Genomic DNA, 21,790 nt, shown 5'->3' on the forward strand with positions numbered 1-21,790 from the left:
ATTGACAGCCCTAATATATATATATATAACTTATTTCTTAAACACTGTTGCTGTCGGCTACTGGGATGAGAACATAAATCATGCTTTGTTTCATACAGTATCAGTCAAATTAATTTTATTTACATACTGGTCTGGATAAATCTGAATTTGGTGAATGCACCCATGCATACAGAAAACCTTACAATTCCAGCCGATGCCCTTCATTATCACAGCATACAATATGCAACTATGTGCTTTGCAAGTTACAGACAGAGCATTTTACCATAACACATTGACATTGACATACACAGCCTTGAACTACACAAGGTTTCCATCTGTATATAAAGTTGAAATACCAACCATTTTGAAATCCAATTAATATCAATGGATGAATTTACATAACGTATAAACCACACAACAAATGGGATTGTAGAATTTCAGAGTATGTACACACAGCTACATTTACAATAATCCATTTTTTGAAAGCCTAGAAATGCGTCGGTATCGTCGATATAACAAACTGCACTTAATATAACAAAGCACATACTGTTTAATAAAAACTAAGTGTTGATTTAACGTGTCAAAAATCATACACTGATTCTGTTTGACACATTTTGAGTATATGAAAAAAAACATATAGAGTGCTCAAACAATCTTAGGAGGCACAAAAAAAAGATTGTGGGAGAAAAGGTGCTCAATTTGAAACCCTCTTCTACCAAACAGATCTTTTAAATACTGTGACAAAAAAGGCGTGTCTTTCAGTCCAAACAGTGCTGTGAAACAATTGCAAGACCAGACATCGTCCTGGTATTTATTCAAACCCCCACCCTCTCCCCATGTTGTAAAGTTGTTGTTTTAACCATTTCATCTCTTGTTGATATTTTAATTTGGGTAGAGAAAGAAATTATGACATTTCCAATTAGTCTTTTACATAATTGATTTTTTTCGTTTTAAACCTCTTGACCCCAACGAAATGTATACCAGCAAAAAATAAGCAATGGCGTGTGGCTAAAGGATAGAAATAAGGCAAAAGCAGATTGCTAAGTGAGGGAATGATCCTCTCACCTAGAACACTGTCTATGTGACTGGAAGGCTGCCAGGGCTGTGTGGCAGAGGACACTGCCATGATAAGTTGTGTCATGCAGGCTTCGTGGTAACGAGGTTACGGAGTGAGAGGATGTGTGAGAAGACGGGGGGGGGGGGATCCACACATGACATTTCAATTCAGTCTTTTTATTCATGGCCACTCAGACGGGAGGAACTCACTGTTCTGCGGACGCACAGCATTTTGGATATCGTTCACAGAATGACTGGGAGGGGTGACAGGGGGGGGGGGGACGACGACAATGAGACGCCAGGCAGAGTAAGGGGATGTCACAACAGAGTCAGTTCTCTTTGAGATGATTTCCCCTCTTGTTTTCCTGCTGCCTTTCTCTTTTCTGTCAGTCAGAGTCTCCTCAGATTGTGCTCCTCTGTGCAGGAGCCTTTCCTCAGGGTCATGTCGTCCACGGCCATCTCGCCACTCCTGCCTCGCCCACGCTCCCCCTTCAGGATCACCTGATGGAAAGCAGCAACGTGCACACTGAAGCACTACCACTGAGGAATGACCGCCAACCGCTGCTGGCATGCATTTCTACCCAATCTAACATGTTGCAGATTCACTCTCGAAATGCAGACTGCTGATCTGATTTGTTTTTCATGAACAGGATGACAAACATTTAAAATACTAAAAGAAATGATAATTAAAAATGTGCATTGCATGAGTGAATTTTGATATATGTATACTTACACTTTCCAGGCCTGTGCCCCATAGTGTGATTTGGGTGTGTCTCCAGCCATTTCCTCCTGTCCGGCCCCAGACTGCTGGACTGTACTGCTTCCCCTTCTTCACAAACACCTGCAGCATACCCACGTGGTGGCCTGCCAGCTTGTGCCGGAAGGACAGGCACAGATTGCCATCGTTCCAGGGGGGGGTGAGTGGGAGGACCAGCCGTGCTCCTCGCCCGGTCCTTTTGTTGCCGACCTCAGGAATGGTGAGGTACCTTCCACCTTGGGAGGTAAATGACAGAAGTAGCAGTCAGTTAATGAAAACCTACAGAATATACATTTTTAGTCAGTAAGGTGCAACATTGAATTGCATTTCAGAAAGCGGTAGCACATGAGCACATGTCGCGAGTATGCTGCATCTTTTCCAGTTGCACCACACTTTTTAAAACTAAATTAAGTATTATTTATGAGATATACTCAAAGCAACAACCTGACTAAAAGGGATTTCAAACAAAATTAGCTAAAGTAGAACAAATTTAAGGGAAAGAATATTACACCTTTTTTAATTAATTACAGCATAACTTAGCTTTCTCAAAATAGTATCCCGATGTACTTATTGTGGGACAAATTACATAATAATTGAATAGTTGGATTAATTTTCCACTTAAAAAATAGTCCTCAAGCAAACTGTTGACAAGGAAGTCTGTGAAATGTCCTGAGTCAGTGGGAGATTGTGTCTGTAAAAACAAGTAAAAGTCTATTTTTTAAAAATTCAGTAACAAACTACATCCATTCACGTATTGTATTTGGGTGTCAGCACAACCACAACAAAGCCTAAACAAGCAGCATGGCCCCTTACTACTGACAGTTTATAATATGTAGAATGGAAAGGCGTGGAGAGAAAAAGTAAATTTAAAAAAGACTTGACCCACTTATATTTTGTCACCTCAAAGTAAAGCAATTTGCCCGTGGCACATGTATTATATATTAATTCATGCATTGGTTAGTAATAAAGGAGCTATTTAGTTTGAGAAATTTAAAAGTCAAAGCGCTTCGGGGTAATAGCTGATTAATGCTGATGCATTTTGCTTATCTAGCAAATCTGTGCAGGGCTGGTGTTAACCACAGGGGGTGTTATACGTATTTATAAGCCACAGAGGCTTTCTGCATATGTTATGAGCCCCTCCAAATCTGTGCCAATCTTCTAACAACCATGAGTGTCTATCAAAAGAATTTAAAGTGACAAACAGTAGATAATTACTTGCTTCAAAACACAATGTAGTTAAGGCCATATATAGGTGGACACATATTCCTATGAATAAGATACTATTCAAATGCTCTGATTAAATATATTCACTGCATGCAACTGAAAACTGAAATTAAACTCTGAAATGGAATTTCTTTTTGTCACGGTCTAGATTAGGATTTACTGTGAATAATCTTCCAGGGAACGTAAAGGTCTGGGTAAAAATCTTTATTTTCTCTCATGAGGGAGCACAAACTTAGCTGAAATGAGACCGTAGCATCAGTGTCTGGAAGCACACGAATAATTGCATGATAAAGCCAGTTGGCAGAAGAAGCCAGTTGTAGTTAGTGTTGCTTGAACAGTGCGCTGCACTGTGTCGTCGTTACACCGTGCCTAATGAGTCCTCTCAACATAGTTCATCACGTTTCCACCTTGTCAGAACCCCAAGAAAAACAGTGTCGTGTTCCCATATCATGTGAGCCACAGGTATCGCTGACGGGTTGCGTAATCCGCTTCTCATTTACATCGCTTTGTAGAGCAAAGCAGTAATCCGCGTAAAAAAGACAAACTACTTCCCCCAAGTCATTAACATCTTGGCCTGTAATTGAGCAGAACAAAACGGCGCTGCTTAGATTGTCTGACTATGTGTGTGTGTGTGTGTGTGTGTGCATATGTATGCATCGTCAGTAAAGGGAACTTGGCTATTCTCATTTCCATTTACTGACTTTAAAATAAACACCTTTGAGTGAGTTCAATTACCTGATGGATCAGGTGTTGTCTCCCAATGCAGGTCTCCATCTCTGTCCCTGATCCAACCACAAAGACCATCATCAAAGGAGCAGCTCAGATAGCCCGACTCTGGAGACAATAAAACACACTTTTCAGAGACATGGAGGACGTACATACATGAGCTCCTTCTGATAAGTGATGGCACAATAAATATGGACAAAGTATTTGTAATGTTGAAAGCATTGAGGACTTATCAAGTGGAAAATAAACTGTATAAATCTCAAGAGAAAATGGATTTATTAAAAAAAGAAAAATACAAGTTTGTGGGAGTTGGAATATCTGTCTGTGCGTGTGTGTGTGTGTGTGTGTGAGTGTGTGTGTGCGTACATGTTGCAGAGAGAATGAGTGTCTTCCCTCCACCATGACGAAATACACTATAGTCACAAAAAACAGGGATAATATGTCATGACTAATGATTTCTTTCCCAGTGATGATGCTTAGGCAATAATATTATAGAAATGCAGGCTAAACAGTTCCGGCATCATCCATGCATTTCTGTACAAATTGGCTCGTAGATAAGAATAACATCCATCATTTTGTAGAAAGTGACGTTTCCGTAAAACACTTCTCAGTTCATTTCCTGAGCCAATTAAAAACGCCTTCTCACTTAACACTGCATAGGAAATGATGCACCGTGAGCAAAAACAAACACACGATTAAACCATTAGGCAATATAATTTGCATAATATTGACATTAATAAATCACGTAGAACAAATATGACACATAAAATACTGTCTCTCCACAAAGAACTGTTTTCCTATCGTTACCGAAGGAACTCTACACTGAGTGGAGCGTAGGAGCGGAGCACTGATGAACTTCAAAAGGATCAATCCATCATTCAAGCAGTCGGGCAATCAAGCAAGCATAATGTGAAAAGGGGAAATGTCTGGCCGTTCCGAGCTGTGAGCCATTATTTAAACGGATATGGCCAGATGTCCCGTCACCCTCCTGGTGAAAAGCCTATGAAAACACAGCTGGTCACTATAATGTCTTCGCCTCGGCAGCAACTCTGCAGGAGTTGACCGAGTGTAATTCTGCCTCAAGCGAAGGTGGCTTGTTCGTCATTATTTGAGGGCTGTTGCTGATAGCCTCTGACAAAATGTATTATGTTTACCTGGGTCGTCCTTGGCTTCATCTGCCGTGTTGCCGAGCTCAATGTCAAAGTCGACGCCGAGGACGGTGTTGTGGCCATGGTTCCGAGGGACTGGGGAGAGAGGCGAGGCAAAGGATTAACAACATTATTTTATTTGTTCACTGGTCTCCCTGCTTGTAGCTATCGCGTGGCTTTGTTTCATCTTCCCGTTTTTCACCGTGAAAGTTTTTTTTCCTATTTTTTGGGAGTTTTTCCTGATCCGATGTGAGGTCCTGGGACAGGGATGTCGTATGTGTACAGATTGTAAAGGCCTCTGGGGGTAATTTGTAGTTTGTGATATTGGGCTTTATAAAATAAACTGTAAATGTAATTGACTCATTACAACTAAGAGGCTGATGGTTCATGATGCAACGCCTGGGTAAATGTTGCCGCTACACAACCTGGAGCTACTCACACACAGTACACAGACAGTCTTGAAATAGCCTCTTCCCTTCTCCAACGGTGTCACACTGCCCAAAATATTTTAAGCTGAGCTGTCTTATTAAAAGGTCGACTGGCAAGGATACTTTTACAGTGGCAAGCTTTTTTGGGAAAAAAGATGCCTTAAAGGGAAAGTAAGTATGCATTCACTGCATTTGCAGATGAGACAGGTTAGTGTCATTTAATGAGAAACAATCCGTAAAACCATTCCCAGAATCGCAAACAGATTCTTGTTCCTATGCCATGAATGCACTGAAACAGTCCCCAGCACGTGGCCCCTCCAGTCGGCCTGGCAAGCCCCCACCCCACACACACACCCACACACACACATTGGATCAGAACCACCTGGCAGACTGCAATGTAGCCTGACAGTCGGCGGAATCTGACAGCGGGGATGTCACACTCACACAGGGCTCTCCAGCGATCCCAGGCATTCATGTCTCTCTGCGTGTGCCCAGGAGACATGTTTGTAAACGACCCTGTAAATAACCATGTTGAAACAGCTCATACTAAATGTTGCTTGTTATTCATCATTTGAAACTTTTGTTGTTAATTTCTTCCAGATATTAGAGAGGTCAATAAAAAGCAGCTTTTGGTGGATTTCTGATGTTCTGCCGAAAAGTTCAGCGATAACCAATCATTGACTAGTTTTAGGTTTGAAGACAAACACAGTACACGTCAGCATTCTTTTTCCAGAGGCTGTTTGTGGATGAACACTGTGAATCTTTATTTAGCTGAGATAAACAATTTATTTTTCAATTGAATGTAAATTAATTTCAAGCGCAACAGTGTTTCATGCGCCTCAAAAATGGATATATACTTATTCATTGTCTTGCTGAGAGTTAAAGGAGGAGATTGATGGCACCATCAATCTTCACATCTAATTCTAGCAGAAAAAGGCATTTGTGTATTTGCCGAATAAACTATTTCTTAAGGTTTTCACTGGTGACACATACATGCTCTGACTTCAGTACACACAGCCCCTGAGACACAGCTGAGGCATTCTTCATTCAAATGATTCCCATTTCCATCAGATTATCTGAATAATAACTCAGCATTGTCTCTCCTCCCTCCTCCCTCATATTATTCAAACCATCTTCAGGAAGTTCTGATTTGTATAACTACTCTGCCGTGCTGCAAACTATTAGATTGATGTCTCCCTCGAGCAGTGCAGACAGGTGTTAATGTAATCTTCTTTCCCTTTTTCTAATTATGTGATGCCATCTGGCAAGGTGAGCCGGAAACCACAGTGTTCCACCTCTTATCCTATACTCTCACCCGATATTTCTACGTCAAAGGTGCTAAAAATGTTGAGTTTTGATAAACACTGACTTTGGCTATGCCTACAAGCAAACATGAAACACAATGTTTGATTACAATTTTGAGTGCAATTTATATTGTTGGTGCATCTGGACGAAACATTCCAATAAGTCTCACCTTCTGTTGCCTTTTCTGTATGGCTGTATATCATAATAATATGCAAATGTGCTGAAACTACACACGTTGTTGTGTGCCAACAAATCCCATAACCAACAATGTGTTAGCCCAACTCCTCATACTCTCCAACGTATCTACCCTGGCGATGACACTGAGTGCTTTTAAAGTTATTGTCCTACAGTTACAGGGAAGTACAACTAATTTAGGCTGTGGATGAATATGCCTTTGGTGCTCTTTTTATCTTTTCATTGGATCTTTTGACAGGAAAATGTTGTCAGAAAAATATAGAATTCCACCAGTCTGACCTTTTAAATATCGTTATAAAAAGTGTTTACCTGTTTACCTCGGTAAAAGAAAATAGAGAAAAGAGTAGACTTTGGACCTGAACTAACTATTTCTGTTTTAACAAGTCACATATTACAGAGTTTATCTCAATAAAAAAACCTAATGTTATGTATAGATGCATGCAACTCTCATTATGACAGTATTTTTATCCTTTTGGATTCCCCAGATGGTATATGTCATAATAAACACAAAGTTCCTTTCTTCAAATGAAGACATTTTCTATTATACTCCAGGTTGGTTCGAGGAAACTTAAATAAGTGCCTTTTAATGTCAAAGTCTGTGACAAAAGGTTCACTTCACTATCAAACCGGCTAATGCAACAAGTTCTTGTGTTTTTTGAGTTGTTAATAAGAACAATGTGTACTTCTTATATCAACAATCGACAAGGCAAAAAGGAGCGTTCTGCGACTCACAACTTCCCGGTTTTGGTTCACTCCCATTTTTGTCATTTCCTGACATCACAGCTGTTTATGGTGATAAAACTTGAAACAGCCGCTGTATACTACCTCAGTATGGAAAAGCTGTCAGACAAAGTTAGCACCAAGCTGGGCAAATTAATGGAGCGTTGAGCAGCGCGAGATATTTCCCCCTGATAGAAACCAAAAGCAGAGATACAAGGAGAGCATATGTTTTTTTCAGATTGCCATAAACGCAAGTCCAAATAAATTATATCAATGCTTGGTAGCTCCTGGATAAGTATTTAGGCTTTTTAAGTTTGGTAACAGGTTAACCAGCAACTTTATGGAGAATAATATGAGGTTTGCTTTCATTATAAGGATTTGTAAAAAGGCCTATAATTTATGTGTGATCCGGTATAAAAAAAGACACAAAATACGGATTTCTCATCTATAACTGAAAGTTTGTATTAAAATAAATAAATAAATGTAAATCTATATAAAAGACATATCTAATTCTTACTGTGGACATCTCCTCTCTGTTTGGTGACCTCCTTCTGGATAGTGTTGTCTACAGGTGTAACCGGTGGCGGTGGCGGCAGCGGGCGTCGTGTGGGAGCCACTGGCTTTGGTGGGACGTAGGGCTTGCGTGTCGGTGCTGGCGGCTTCCGGGTTGGGATAAAGGGCTTTCGGGTGGGAACTGCTGGCTTGCGTAGAGGCGGGGTAACCCTCCTTGGAGGCAGAGGTGCTGCGGTCGTGGTCGTCGTAGTGGCCGCCGTCGTGGTCGTCGTCGTTGCCGCCGTCGTGGTCGTCGTCGTGGCAGCAGTTGATTTGGGGATAATGGTGAAGATTATCTTTTGAGTCACTGCTGGGCGGTGGGTAGTGGTGGTTCTTTTCTGATCCATGTCGGGGATGTGGTTGTGATGATTTGGAGGCAGTTTGCCTGGTCTCGCAGGGTCAATAACCACCTTAGGAATGGCTGGAATGATAAGAGAATGCAGACGGAGTCCTGAAATATGAGCAGTAAAATGTTATTGAGGCGTACAAATGTAAACGAATTACAATGATTAGTCTGACTTGTGTAGAGGAAGGCTTTCCTCATCTACTGAGACTTTTCCTGATATCTACTAACTAAATGTTAATCCTAAAACAAATTAGGTGTTTCAAATCTTACTGAAGCACTAGCTCACACAAGAGGGGCCCATAAAATCATCATGTAGCAAGTTCACATTTATTAGTTTTTTTTTAAAGAGAAAGACTTTGCATACAACATGACCTGGTTGCAAGCAAACTCGCCTACAAAGACACTTCACGTTCAGTGAATTTTTTTGCTTTCGTGAAATCAATATTTCTCTCCGACAGTGGCTTTGTATGCATTCATATGCTCCTCCTGATTAGTAATTATTTGTGTGTTCACATAGCCAGAGGCCTCGCAGCATCATGCTAAAGTCGCTCTATGTGTGTGGAATGATCTCTGCGCTCAAAAAGGCTTCCGTGCCCTGAATATCACCCTCGCTGCGCTGATGTCATAAAGGTAACACCTCCTTCTTCTTTGTTCCGCCACACATTCTTCATGCAGGAGCAGAGACTTGGGGGTTGGTGTGATGGGGTGGTGACGGGGGCTTCATGAGTGAGGAATGAGAGTGGACAAAGGCAAGAGGTTTGAACTCAGTTATTGCCTTCTCAAGTTGCAGGCGACTTTGATATGCGATACACAAATAGGATATTGCAACTCGACTCCCAGAGCACTAGTGGCTCACACCCCCTTGGGCAGAAGATGGGGTGAAACATTTGCAGCGCACAACGCCAGGAGGCCTCTTCTCTGCTTTATGGACTGTTCCACTAGTTGTGTCTGTTAGATGATTAAATAACTGTGGAGTGTAAATGACTTCTTGTCCACTGAGCTGCTGTAAAAACTACAGACTCACAAACCAAATTAACTGTTTGTAAGCAAGTAAAATGAGACAAGGAAGATATATTTTTGACATCTTTCTGGCTGATTAAAAAAGAAGTGAAGGCTAACTCGAGGCACATGTGATAAGGGAGCAGGGCGAGTTAAGTGATGACTGACAACCATTATAAAGAAAGGAATTTTAGACCCGGCTCTTTCCTAAGAAGGCTATCCCTGCTTCCCTAGCTTTTTAAAAAACACTGAAAAGGAACACAAATATGTGAGGCCCCAGTGCTCTTTGCAAAAGTGAGCATCTGGGCCAAGGGTTTTGTTCCCAATTCTTACGTTTGCAATCGTGGCCAATCCCCCTGTAGCCGTCTTTGCATTTGCACTTGTATGAGCCCGGCGTGTTGTAGCAGGAGGCAAAGTTGCTGCAGTGGCTCTGACCTAAAGAACACTCATCCACATCTGAAAGACAGTAAAAACATCAAATTAAGCTACTGGGAACAAGAAAGAAAAAAAATGGAACATACCAGCAACATGTCAAAGGATAATTGCTTCACATCCACTTGAGGGCTCAAAATCCTATGTCATAAATATGTTAACACAAGCATTTACGTGAAAAAAAGGGATCCCTCTGTGAATGTCAGAGAAAAAATGATTTTTGAGTTCCAAGGTCTTTAAAGCATTTTAGGAAGAATTTTATCCTAAAATAATCATAAAAAAGATTGGATATCGTGTATTTTCTAGATGCTGCTAAGTATCAAGGTTATTGTATGGATTTCTAAAGAATCGTAATTCAAATGATTAAAAAGCAAGTATTTATCAATAAAATGCACTGCTGAGGTAAAGTTAACCAACAGTATTCGGAAGTTTCAGTTCCTGCTTTAATACATGTTTTTCATTATTTACTGCAGAGTCTCAACCGGACTTGTTGTATTAATCTGTTGATATTGAATATAATTATTGAACATACTATGATGTGAAATATATAAATGTCATACCAAGAATGTAATGTACCATCTCATTGCAGATGTACATAAATCCATACATTAGCATATTGTAGAAGGCCAAGGTTTATTTGAACAGATATAAATACTGCCGGGTTTATTAATGTACGGTATAATAATGCATCTTATTTCATGAAATGATCATAAGTTTTATATGTAAAATCTTAATATGCAAAGCAATCAGTAACTGCAAATAAATGTAGTGGAGTAAAAGAAAGAATAGTTTACTCTTAAATGTATAAAGTATGAAGTAGCATACAATTTAAATATTTAAATGAAGTGAAGTCTGTCAAAATTGTACTTAAGTACAGTACAGATTAAATGTATACGTCACTTTTTTTATACAAGTACTCTGCATGTATGTGTGCAATATATTTTCAATTTGCTCCCTCAGTAACAGCTGTAAAACCTGCACATGCATCACTAAAAATAATTATATTATTGGTTATAAGTCAAGACATCTCAGCACATTTATGACCTTTGTAAGTTTTATCTGTGAAAGCCTCACTGCGGAGACCTTGGCACGGTACCTCTGCACTGGTATTTCCCATTGACGTATAGCAGGTCAAAGCCTTCATGGCACTTGCAGATGTAGCTACCAAAGGTGTTCATGCATTTCCTGAACCGGGGACACACGGCTATCCCTGCTGCACACTCATCCACATCTGCAAGAAGAAAAAAGATGCCGGTTATTCCATAAAGTAAGACAATATTGAAATGAAAACGGAATGTATTCATAATTGTCCTCTAAACATCTTTTTAGAGTTGTCCATATACAGTTACAATGCATTAGAAAATGCACAATGCAAAGAAAAACGTAACAAACATATTTATTCACATGACTGTTTTCTACCTTCCCTGGTTAGATATAATGTATAAACGAAGCACATTATGTCTTCTGCTCAGTGAGAAGAATGCAATGCACTATGCATTGCTCCATTATTTAAAGAAATATTCTAAGTGTCTCCATTGATCACCTTTGCAGGCATGTGGGCATTAATATTTACACACAGAGACGCTCACACATTTGTCTTAAAATCATTAATGTGTGTTCAGTATTATGCAGCTGAGGTGCCGTTGTGCCACAGGGACTGTTGTGTAAAAGGACCTTTAAACAGAGACACCTGGACTTGTTGGGAAATCAAGCAAGTGAAGTAAGTGGGCAGAGCTTTCTGATCCCCTAACAGTGATCCCTTAACAACTACTGTTGAGGTTCTCCTCAGCTAGACACTTAATGGCCAACAGTTGAATTATTTAGCTCCTGTGAGAGCAGTGGTGACTTATCACGTTTTACATAACACAGACATGTACACACCAAGACAGTCACTGTCTCGTAATGATAGTAATACTGCTGGCAAATGCCTGTTTTGATCAATGTTACATCTGCCTTTGAAGACAGCTTCAACTTGTCTTCCAAAGCTGCAGCTCTTTAAGCATCTGTTCAAACCCTTTTTATTTGTTACCCATCAGCCTGCATTAAGATCTTTAATTGTGCTTGACAACTCGTCTGATAAATTAAGCATTTTCTATAAGAGGCAGTGTTCAAATATGAAGCCATCTCCTATGTAACTTCTGCAACAATTCAAAAACATCAATACATTTCATGATTAATCAGATGGTTTTCTGTCACTACTTCCGTCTAGTGGATCATCAGACTTCTTGAAAAAGTTCTGGTCAAATCAATTTTAATGCATAAAATGAAGACTACATTTCCCATGAAATCATAAATCCATTCAACCAAACTTATTGAGTTAAACATCTTGGCATTCATTTGTCAAACTGTTTAAAGTTTTTAATTCTTTGCTACTTTCAAAGAATAGTTTTTTATCCAATTATCAAACTTCTGACTTTGCTTCAGTTATTTAATCTATCAAATCTAGTATTGATTCATATGATTTATCATTGTCTACCAGCTGCAAAATATATTTCCTGCTTAATTTTGTTTCCTGCTAGTTTCCTTTTATTAGATTGATGCTAATGCCACATGTCAATTGGTACTGGAGGATTTGACACAAATAGAACTTTGTTGATAATTCACATACGTTTTTGCAGTAAAACATGTATCTTGCAAGTAACTTGCAAGGATTTAAGAAAAATACAACAACGGGGCAGATTAGCAGTTCTTGGAGATTAAATCAGCAAAACAAAAAACACAGGCGAGAGTATAATTGTTAAAAGTTTGATAAACACAGGCACATGCCACTTTTAAAACCTACAACAAAAAGTGTTGACACATTTCACGCCATGATAATGAGTAAAATGCATCTATGCATGCTCTCCAATCTAAAGCTCTAGGTACTAGAAGTAATCCCCTCCATAGATATGATGAGACACTCTCCATAACACAGCTTCTTCTCGAGGGATTCGGAAACATTCCATTAAACTGTTGTAACACCTGTTGCAGGCAATCTTTCCTTCCCCTCCTCCATAATTTTTTCATGATTGATGTCGGTCCTGTTTTAGAACCCCCCCCCCCATAGGTTAGCCCACAGTTAAGGCGGCCAACCAGGAACAGTCCACTCTGGAACAGCCTGTATTTAAATCTGACACAGTTTAACTGCCTCAACTGTCTCTTCCTCTGTTAGTTACCCCCTTAATAAAAGAAAGAATGAAGGGGAGAATGGTGGAGTGGGCTTCCCCTGATCACATTTCTGCTGTCAAAAGCTGGAGGTATAAGTGGAATAAAGTCACCATTTGGTTGACAAGGCTTGTTAAATTGTCCGTGGACCTTAATCAAAGCAAAACAGACATATTGGTTAATATTTTTGGATGAATGTCAGCTTTGCCGAAGGTTTTGTTTTAGTTCTACAAAATTGTCTCGTCACTGCCAAGTTTTCTTTCTTGCTCTGCCAAAACAGTTGCATTTGATTTCAGCTAAAGTAATGGTTGAGAAGAACTTGAAAAAAATGAAACATTTGTGCTTTACACGAGTAGCTCATGGGAGGGAGCGGTAACATAAGGCTCTACTTTCAGGCCTGTAAAGAAATATAATAACCAAGACATACCCCCACAGGTTCTTCCATCCGGAGCCAGCTTTAACCCCGGCGACGGACACTGACATCGGACCTCTCCTTTCATCACCTCGCAGCCGTACTGGCAGTTGGCCATGCCACAAGTGCGAGCATCTGATGGACACAAAGGAAATACAACACATATGAACACATGATGGTGCCAACTGCGTGAGCACACGCTCACTTTCTTCCCTTTTCACATTCACACTTTATCGTTATCCTGCAGCCAGCTGGGTGAGAGCCACGCCACTGTCTGATATTAGCCGAGTAGACCCTGAGGTGCAGACAACATAGCAGCGCACACTCTGCCATTATTAGATTCCTGTGCTGAGCGTTGGCTCCGTCTGCACTCCCTCACCCACTTTCATCCTTTCGTACACCTAAAGAATCATAATCCATCTAAATCCTATCAAAGCGTTTGCAGTAAGTGCAGCACCTCTGTTGTGGAGCCGTGCAGGGCAGATCAAGACCCTCCAAAATAATAATATCATGGAACAGATTTCCTACAGTTTCTCTTAATAACTTTGGACCCAAAAAAGGAAATTAAAAGCGAGGCCCATGCTGCCGGTGCCACTTTAGCTGCCGCAAGCACCCTGGAGTACAGTTTGATGACTAAGGCCGGCTAGGTTGATTAAATGCTACAGTGATCTATTGATCAAAGCAGTAGGAGGCAAGAAAAGAAGAGCAGCGAAATGTTTAACACTATCATGCTATAGTCACACAACACCTGGGATAGCTTGAGATTGCCTCAAGTGATGAACAATTAAGACTTCAAAAGGGGGGCGGGGGGGGGGGGGGAATGATTTACTTACGATAAAAAATAACTAATTATAATAGGGCAACCGGGAGTCACGCTATGTTACAGAGGAAAGGGGAGGAGAAAATGGTTTATAATCGGGAAACAAAATTTAATAAAACGTGTCCAGGCATTAACTCCCATTCGGTGGAATACCTCAGGGCAACCAATAAGAAATGCACGTTCACTTGAGGGTCTAAAGGGTTCATACTTTTCTACTTGGGTTTTTTTCGGCTTTGGAGGTACTATAATGAAGCAGATCAATGTGGAGCTTTAATCAAAACAGTATATCAAAGGACTATGAGGCTGCTGTCAGTATTACTCACACACGTGGGGAAACATATTTTGTAATAGAGACTAGCATATATTATCAGCATGGCCTTGCACAGGCATTACAATGAATACATTTGTAGTGAATTGAAGAAAGGTGTCACATAAGCATATCCAAGCTGCAAAGCAAAAGACAGCTTATAAAAAAATGAGGGGAAAAATAGATCAGACATTAAAAAAAAGAGACGTGTGTGTGTCCGACTCACTCCCACAGGTCCCGTCAGGCATCAGCATGTAGCCGTTGAGGCAGTAGCACTTGTAACTCCCATACGTGTTCATGCACCTGTGTTTACAGGGCCTTGGCTTCAGTCCGCACTCATTCAGGTCTGCAGACAGAGAGAGACAGCATAAGTAGAGTGGCCAGAGAGAGAAAGAGAGAGAGACCCTCCTACACAGAGGGGAAATTAGTCAAAGGGCAAAGGTTAAGAGGTCAGCAATGTCAAACCTCACCTATCCATTTATATATGTGTGTGTGTGTGTGTGCGCGCGTGTGTGTTTTGTTAGAGGTGGGGGTGTCTTCGAGGAAGTGCCATGTTCTGACAGGCCTGTAACTTCCCTCTTTGATGATTAACAGGAAGCCAGTGTCAACTGTCAACCTGCCCATTACCTGCAAGTGATAAAAGATGCCATTATACCCTCTGACTCACCGCGACTTCATGTGGTTGTCGCTGCAACATCCAAATATTATTCCAGTATTTTTATGCAGGCATAAAAGTAGAGAAATCCCACTCCCAACAGCCTGTGAAAATTGTATTATAAAATGATGCTGTCTTTCTTTGGAGCAGGGAGGGCTCCTGGGAGAAAAGAGTATGCCATGAGCTCAAATCCTGTCAAATGCTTATGCAAATTCAAGTCATTATACAAGTCTCCCAGCACAACATTTATATATTTCAGTCACAGGGCCCTGGTGTTGTGTATGTTCCCTCACTGGAATGACTTACTGATACTCCTAAATGGAACAGAGACACCATTAATGTTATTAGATACACCTGTGTACTTTCTGCTACGACGAGTCAAAGCGTCCTCATCCTGAAGGGTTTATGGCGGCTGAATTAAATAAATATATTCATTTCTACCTGCTGTAGATTCCACTGGAAGCATATTTTTAGGACTGTAACTAAAGCTAGGTGACATTCGTAACATTACAACTGCAGCAGACCAGAACACCAAGAGATGGCTCTTTAGTCCCATATGATGGCAGACATGTTGCCGCTTCATAGCAGGGAGCACACAGGTGCAACTAATTACATTAATCATGTCCTCGTTTCACTTTGGTCCGTTAGTTCCAGGACCCTGGTGTGGTGCATGTTGCCTGGGATGACTTACTGACACTCGTAAATGTAATGGAGACATCATTAATGTTATAAGTTACACCTGATTACCTCCTGCAATGAAAAAAATGCTCACGCTGAGTTAAAGAAGCAAACATTTTAAATTCATACTGTAGACGCCTCTGAACACTCATTTTATAGCATGGAAATAAGTTAAGTAAGATTCACAACATCCAAATTGTAGTAAAACAACCAATATGGTTATTATATCCAGGGCCTTGGTATTATATATAAGGCCTTGGTGTCATATACAGGGCGTAACTGAATGGAACCGAGCCATCACTACTATTAATAATTAAGTCCATTGGGCCTGGATACAAAAATTTGCTTTGATTTAATCTTGCTTTTATAGCAACGCCTTCCAAGAATAAATGACCAAAAATAGTTAAATAGCTCTGCTGATTTGTTTTCCCCTGACAGTTTCACACACAGGCACAATTAATTAAATCTTGTAATTAATGTCCCACCTCAGTGTCCTTAATCCAGATACCTGGTGTTGTGCATGGTTGGGTACTGGGCACATGGGAGAGGTTTGGTTTCTGCCAGAAATCTCCTTAGGTTTAGGCAACAAACTTACTTGGTTGGGTTTATAAAAAGATTTTTGTTCAAACAAACCCTGTCTGGCAGAAAGCCCTGAAGGTAAACCTTTCCCATGTGCACATACTGGCACACGTTATTAATAGAGCGCCGCGGTAGTTCAGGTCGGGACATGAGTCGTTTCTTAGTCACATGTTCTCTTTCTTGCATGTTCACGACTTATTAGTTGTAATTGAGAATATTTGTTGTGTATTTGTTCTATTTCAGTACGTTAAATACTGTAACGCATTTAAGTCCATTCTTGATTCTCTCTGCGCTCATACTCTAAGAGACTGAATATGGCCTGGAGTTATACTGTTTTGACACAGAGAGGAAGATTTTTCATTTCAGTTTTCTTCAAACCTATTTTCCCCCTAAAGCAGTTGTCAAGATTGACTATTTTCATTAAAAAAATATTGTCAGTACTCTTAAAGAACATCACTGTGAAGAGAAGGGGCAAGGTTCCAACATGTATTCTTACTTCTTATTTTTACAAATATTTTGGAAAAGTACTTCTGCTTTGATAGGATATATTAGTAATCGTTTGGTATTTGTCGTTGAATGACAATAAGTGGCTCTGAGGGTACAACTTTACTTTTGAAACCTGTAAGGTTTAAAAACAAATAAGCCCCATTTTGATGTTGTTCAGATATCAGATAAAATCATACTGTAAGTTATCAGTTCTACTTCCTTTCATTTAAAAGTTGGCACATCATTGAGCTTAATTTGATTGGCTACAATATTATTTTAATTATAATGAGGCTGAGATTATGAATAACTTAATATTTTAAGTCCACTCTTGGCTTTGTCAGGGAATGCTTTTTTTCCCTAACTAATTTTATTTTGAGGTGTGTAAGGTTTAAATGCTTTTGATGTTGACAAAGACAACAGGTATTGATTGAAGTGAATATTTTATTTATGTCTTCCTTATATTACCAAAAACAGTGTCCATTGGGAGCAATAGGCCTAAAAGGGGGAATCCAACTTGTAACTACACAAGAATCCATCACACTGGAATGATAACACCATTTTTTTATTTTTATAACTTGAACTATAAATATCATCCCTTTTCTGGGACATGGTAGAATCATCACAAATAGATTGTGTACCGCTGCACAGCACATGAGGGGTTATTTTCATCTTGGCCAACTGCACTGTACATGGCTCCGTGTTTAGCCTCGTGGACATGTGCAGGGTGCATTCTCCGAGTGCCGCAAAGCTTCTCCATTTATCAGATACCAGAGATTAATTTGGATGAATGATGTAGCAGATGCCCAGTTTGTATATCAAACCCCACCTTCTATTCATGGAATCTTCTGGTCTACTAAAGCCATGTTGGCTGATTCAATAGGCGCAGCTGGAATCTGGACTGACCGTCTGCTTGATGAATGCTGCCAAATGCCACCCGGCTTCATGTTATTTTCCATGACTATAAATTCCTCTGGAGGTATAGGGGTCAGTTGGTGAATGCAGTTGGTTCATAAAGGTCAGTATAGTGACATATGTATAGGGCTACTTTCATTGAATACAAGAAGAAGAATACATTTATAAGTGTTACACTTGTTTCATTCTAAGGAATGTGGACATGTGAGACAAGCAAGCTAAACGTGTTTTTTAAATTAAAGATAGCGTTTAATAGTGTGGTCTAAATATATCAATATATCTAAAAAATAGCAGGATTAATATATCAGGCCAGATTTTCGGTTTGCATTTGTGCTTGACATTGTACAAGAAATGCAGTTGCAATGTCATTTAAAAATGAATACTGAAATTGCACAGCGAGCACAAAACAGGCCTTGCTGTCTTGTTGCACAGTTTGTGCTACTGCTCCATTAATATGGAAGCCACTGGGTTTTTTAAAGCCTGATGAAAATGTACTTTCTCTCTTAACTAATATTGATGCTTCTTAATTTGTTATCAAAACAAACTCAGTCCAAATAATTTCTCCTGTCCTTCTCAGACAGCACCCCTAGCTCAGAGTGTTTCACAGCCAAAATCCAAACCCTACAACGGTCTCCTTCGATAAGATAATGTCCACAACACACACACGCAGAACACACACTTCTCCTTTTTTAATTAGTGGTGTCAACACGGGTTTCCTCCCTGGTTTTCACAGTAAACAATCGTCGTTACTGTGGTGATGGAGAACCATAGCAACAATGTCCATCGGCAGCATGGCATAGACACAGGCCTCCACTTGCCCGTTGCACTGAAAAAAAGCTTGAAAATGTAAATGAGGGATGATTAAAAATAGTCACATTCTGAGACAGAGGCATCTCCGTAAGCATTCAGCACATGCCAGACACAGCCAGGGCCTCCTCCTCCGTGTGGGAAGAAACAGACGAGACGAAGAAAGGACACAAGGGAAACACAGAGAGATAACAAACAGACATGACCACCTATTGACAGTTGGACATGGCCCCTGGACTGCAGAAACCTGCGCGATATCAGAGGTGGAGAAGCCCTCAATTACTGTACAATGAACGCCCGTTCAATGTCCAGTAAATGAACTGCTGAAACATATCTGAAGTGATGCAAAATGGAGGGAGTTATTGGGTCAGCTCCACTGATGTATGCTGTGCTGCATTCCCGACATGCCTCGATCACTGAAAGAGATTAGCTAAATGCTTTTTCTTGCGGGTTATGTTTGACTCTGAAGAAGATAACAAGGGTTTGAATTCAATGCCTTTTTCTTGCAGCGATGGAGGCCTCGTGAGTGCTGTGTCCATGTCGATGATGGTTTTAAAAGGGAAGGTTGAGCTCTATGTTTCCGGGAACAGAGGAAAAGAAAATGAGAGAGAAAAAGCAAGAATGTAAAATTATAATGGCTCCTTTGTTTTCACAGATAAACTATTTATTTGGGTAAAGAATGAAAGAGAGAGAGGCAGAAGTCGAGTGGTGAAGACTGTGACATGCTTGGCATTCAGCAAAATTGCTCTTGGGTGGTGTCTCTTCTGCTAGGGGAGGACAGGAAGCTGTGATAAAATAGTTCAGAGTGACATTCACTCCTCCGCAGTTTGCAGAGTGCAGAACCATGCATGTTGCTGAGATGGGTAAGAAGAGGAGAAGGTGCTGAGAGGAGAGGTCGATCGACAAATCTCACCCTCCATTACTAATCTCGTTGGCTGATGGTCCACAGGAAGAAAGATAGGAAGGTGACTGGCCCACACTGGTGGGGTTAAATAGTCCGGCTCTTCTTCTTTAGACAAAAGGAAATGGGTTAGAGGGGATGGGGGAGTGGGTGGGATCGGGGGTTTGATCGAAGATAAAGTCGTAAAGGGTAAGAAGGACAGCAGAGAGAGACAGAGAGAGACAGGAGATATAGTGAGAACAAAAAGCACCACACAATGGATTAGAACACCTCTGACCACACCACATTCCTGGAAAGTAAAGAGGAACATTGTGTAGCAAAGAGGATTACACTTGTGGGAACTGGATGTGACCAAAGTATCAGAAACATTGTCAGGAACATGGGAGAAACAGTGGCAGTGTTTTTTAATCCAATCTCCTCCTACTCTCTTTTCTCTTTGCATTCCTTCTCTGTAAAGTATGTGGAATAGGATCTGAGAGAATTACAGTATCTCGCTGACTCAGAGGATCCCTTCTTAATTTGTAATTTGGAGGTTCAAAAGGTAGACAGGATTTACCCGTTATCGCTGCTTGACTAAAAACACTTGAGCCTCGAGAATTTCAAACCCTCCCCTCTCGGCCTATCCATCAATCCATCGAGTAACCTTTCCTCCGGCAGTCAGTGGAGGAGTGACAGGAAGATAATACAGCTACCTCTGACTGTTTCGCACGCTTCAAATCATGCAAGCCCTATTGAAGGATGTGGTAACTTAAGCTGCACGGTTATGCAAGCCTAATGCATACCTGGCAACTCTTCCCAAGACAGAAACACTTGCCGCGGAACTGAGCTGCATATGGATGATTATTGGTGTCAGTCGTTTTAGTCGTTAAGAACAATAATAATCAGTTCAGCATTGTCTAATAAGAGGTTGCATTTATTCTAGTAGTCAGGCAGGTTAATAAAAAAGAAAATGAGGAATATATTCCCTTCAATGTCTTTTGGAACTTTGGTTTTATTTAAATTACAGGATTTAATGCTCAATTCAGATTTATTCTAACCACAGATCTAATCTTTCTGTTCACATTCCTGCTTGAACTGATATATATCGGACATAGTTTTGACCAGGCAATTGTTATCAGATGTGATTTCATTAAATCCGAGTCCTGCTTGGTGAAACATGACACATTTATCAGAAGAAGCGAAAACTCAGTTTGATTAGTTCATTTACATTTTAAATGACCAGATCTGATTTTTTAAACACACGTTTGGGCCACATTCGCATGTAATGTGAAGGCCTGAAACATCCTAAAAAACCTATGCAAGAAATTACAGGTTTATTAAGTAAACCTATAAAATCGAAGGAAATAAAATACAATAAACTTGCAATGTCGGCGCTGTGCTGGACCGCATTACAATGAAAAGTGTTTTGAATATTGCCAACACACATTTAAATATTTGTGCTTGATAATTCATCTTTAAATTGTTTGGACAGAGGCTAAACTTGAACAATATCCCATGAAATTGTAAAACAGAGCAGCTTTATTGAAACATGAGGCCATGGCATAATGCCACAAATCTGCCCCAGAGACAAATTCTGCAAGGTTATCTGATGCAATCTGAAACCGACACTCGTGAGACTCAATAAATGCCCAAAAGGTGCATCACGAGGTATATATAATGCAATATAATCTGTGCTCTACATCTCTTGAGCACTGTTGTTCATTGAACAGACATTTTCCTCCATGATGAAAACAAAATCTACAGGAAGGTGATGACATCATTGATCTGATGGCAATGATGACTCAGCAAGGTCCTGAGATGGTAATGCGGCTTTAAGATATCCCTTTCCTGACTTTATCCATGTGACACCTTCCTGCCATTCGGCATGCCTTTTCATTGGTTCATATTACTTTATACCCCTTTAATTACCGTGTTATGAAAAAGAACATGGATCAAATAAATACAATTTGGGGTTATTAGTTGATAATTGATGGAAAATACACACCATAATGACGTCCATGCAATACTTATTACTTGCAGCTGTTTGATTGTTAACAGCAGACAGACAGAAAGAAAAGCAGTGACAGAGCGGCATCTGTTTCTACACCTAGACTCAATTAAAACATGATATTTGTTATATATTATTATTGGAGACGTCAATGTGCCTTCACCAAGATCCAGGAGTGAAAGGTCCAGATATAAGTAATCTGCCTAAAATGGAAGAAGTCTCTGTCCTTTGATTT

At 40.2% G+C, this 21,790-nt stretch overlaps 1 protein-coding gene across 8 annotated transcripts in view; it reads right to left on the reverse strand.

Annotated features, from left to right (window-relative positions):
* Positions 1 to 1,175: 1,175 nt before the first annotated feature.
* Positions 1,176 to 21,790, reverse strand: part of npnta (nephronectin a) — a 40,550-nt gene continuing 19,935 nt past the window's right edge. For 3 of the 8 annotated variants that reach the window (XM_056409897.1, XM_056409895.1, XM_056409901.1), the window contains 10 exons: positions 19,581 to 19,676; positions 14,777 to 14,896; positions 13,439 to 13,558; positions 10,964 to 11,098; positions 9,769 to 9,891; positions 8,056 to 8,541; positions 4,897 to 4,986; positions 3,752 to 3,850; positions 1,769 to 2,028; positions 1,176 to 1,536 (listed from right to left, as the gene is read on the reverse strand). In XM_056409897.1, coding sequence (XP_056265872.1) covers positions 1,426 to 1,536; positions 1,769 to 2,028; positions 3,752 to 3,850; positions 4,897 to 4,986; positions 8,056 to 8,541; positions 9,769 to 9,891; positions 10,964 to 11,098; positions 13,439 to 13,558; positions 14,777 to 14,896; positions 19,581 to 19,676 — 1,640 coding nt within the window. In that variant the 3' untranslated portion in view covers positions 1,176 to 1,425. The remainder of the gene's footprint in view (positions 1,537 to 1,768; positions 2,029 to 3,751; positions 3,851 to 4,896; positions 4,987 to 8,055; positions 8,542 to 9,768; positions 9,892 to 10,963; positions 11,099 to 13,438; positions 13,559 to 14,776; positions 14,897 to 19,580; positions 19,677 to 21,790) is intronic. The other 5 variants (XM_056409902.1, XM_056409899.1, XM_056409900.1 and 2 more) reach the window with 3 other exon arrangements.

Source organism: Pseudoliparis swirei, chromosome 24, assembly GCF_029220125.1.
Source record: "Pseudoliparis swirei isolate HS2019 ecotype Mariana Trench chromosome 24, NWPU_hadal_v1, whole genome shotgun sequence".
Lineage (NCBI taxonomy): Eukaryota > Metazoa > Chordata > Actinopteri > Perciformes > Liparidae > Pseudoliparis > Pseudoliparis swirei.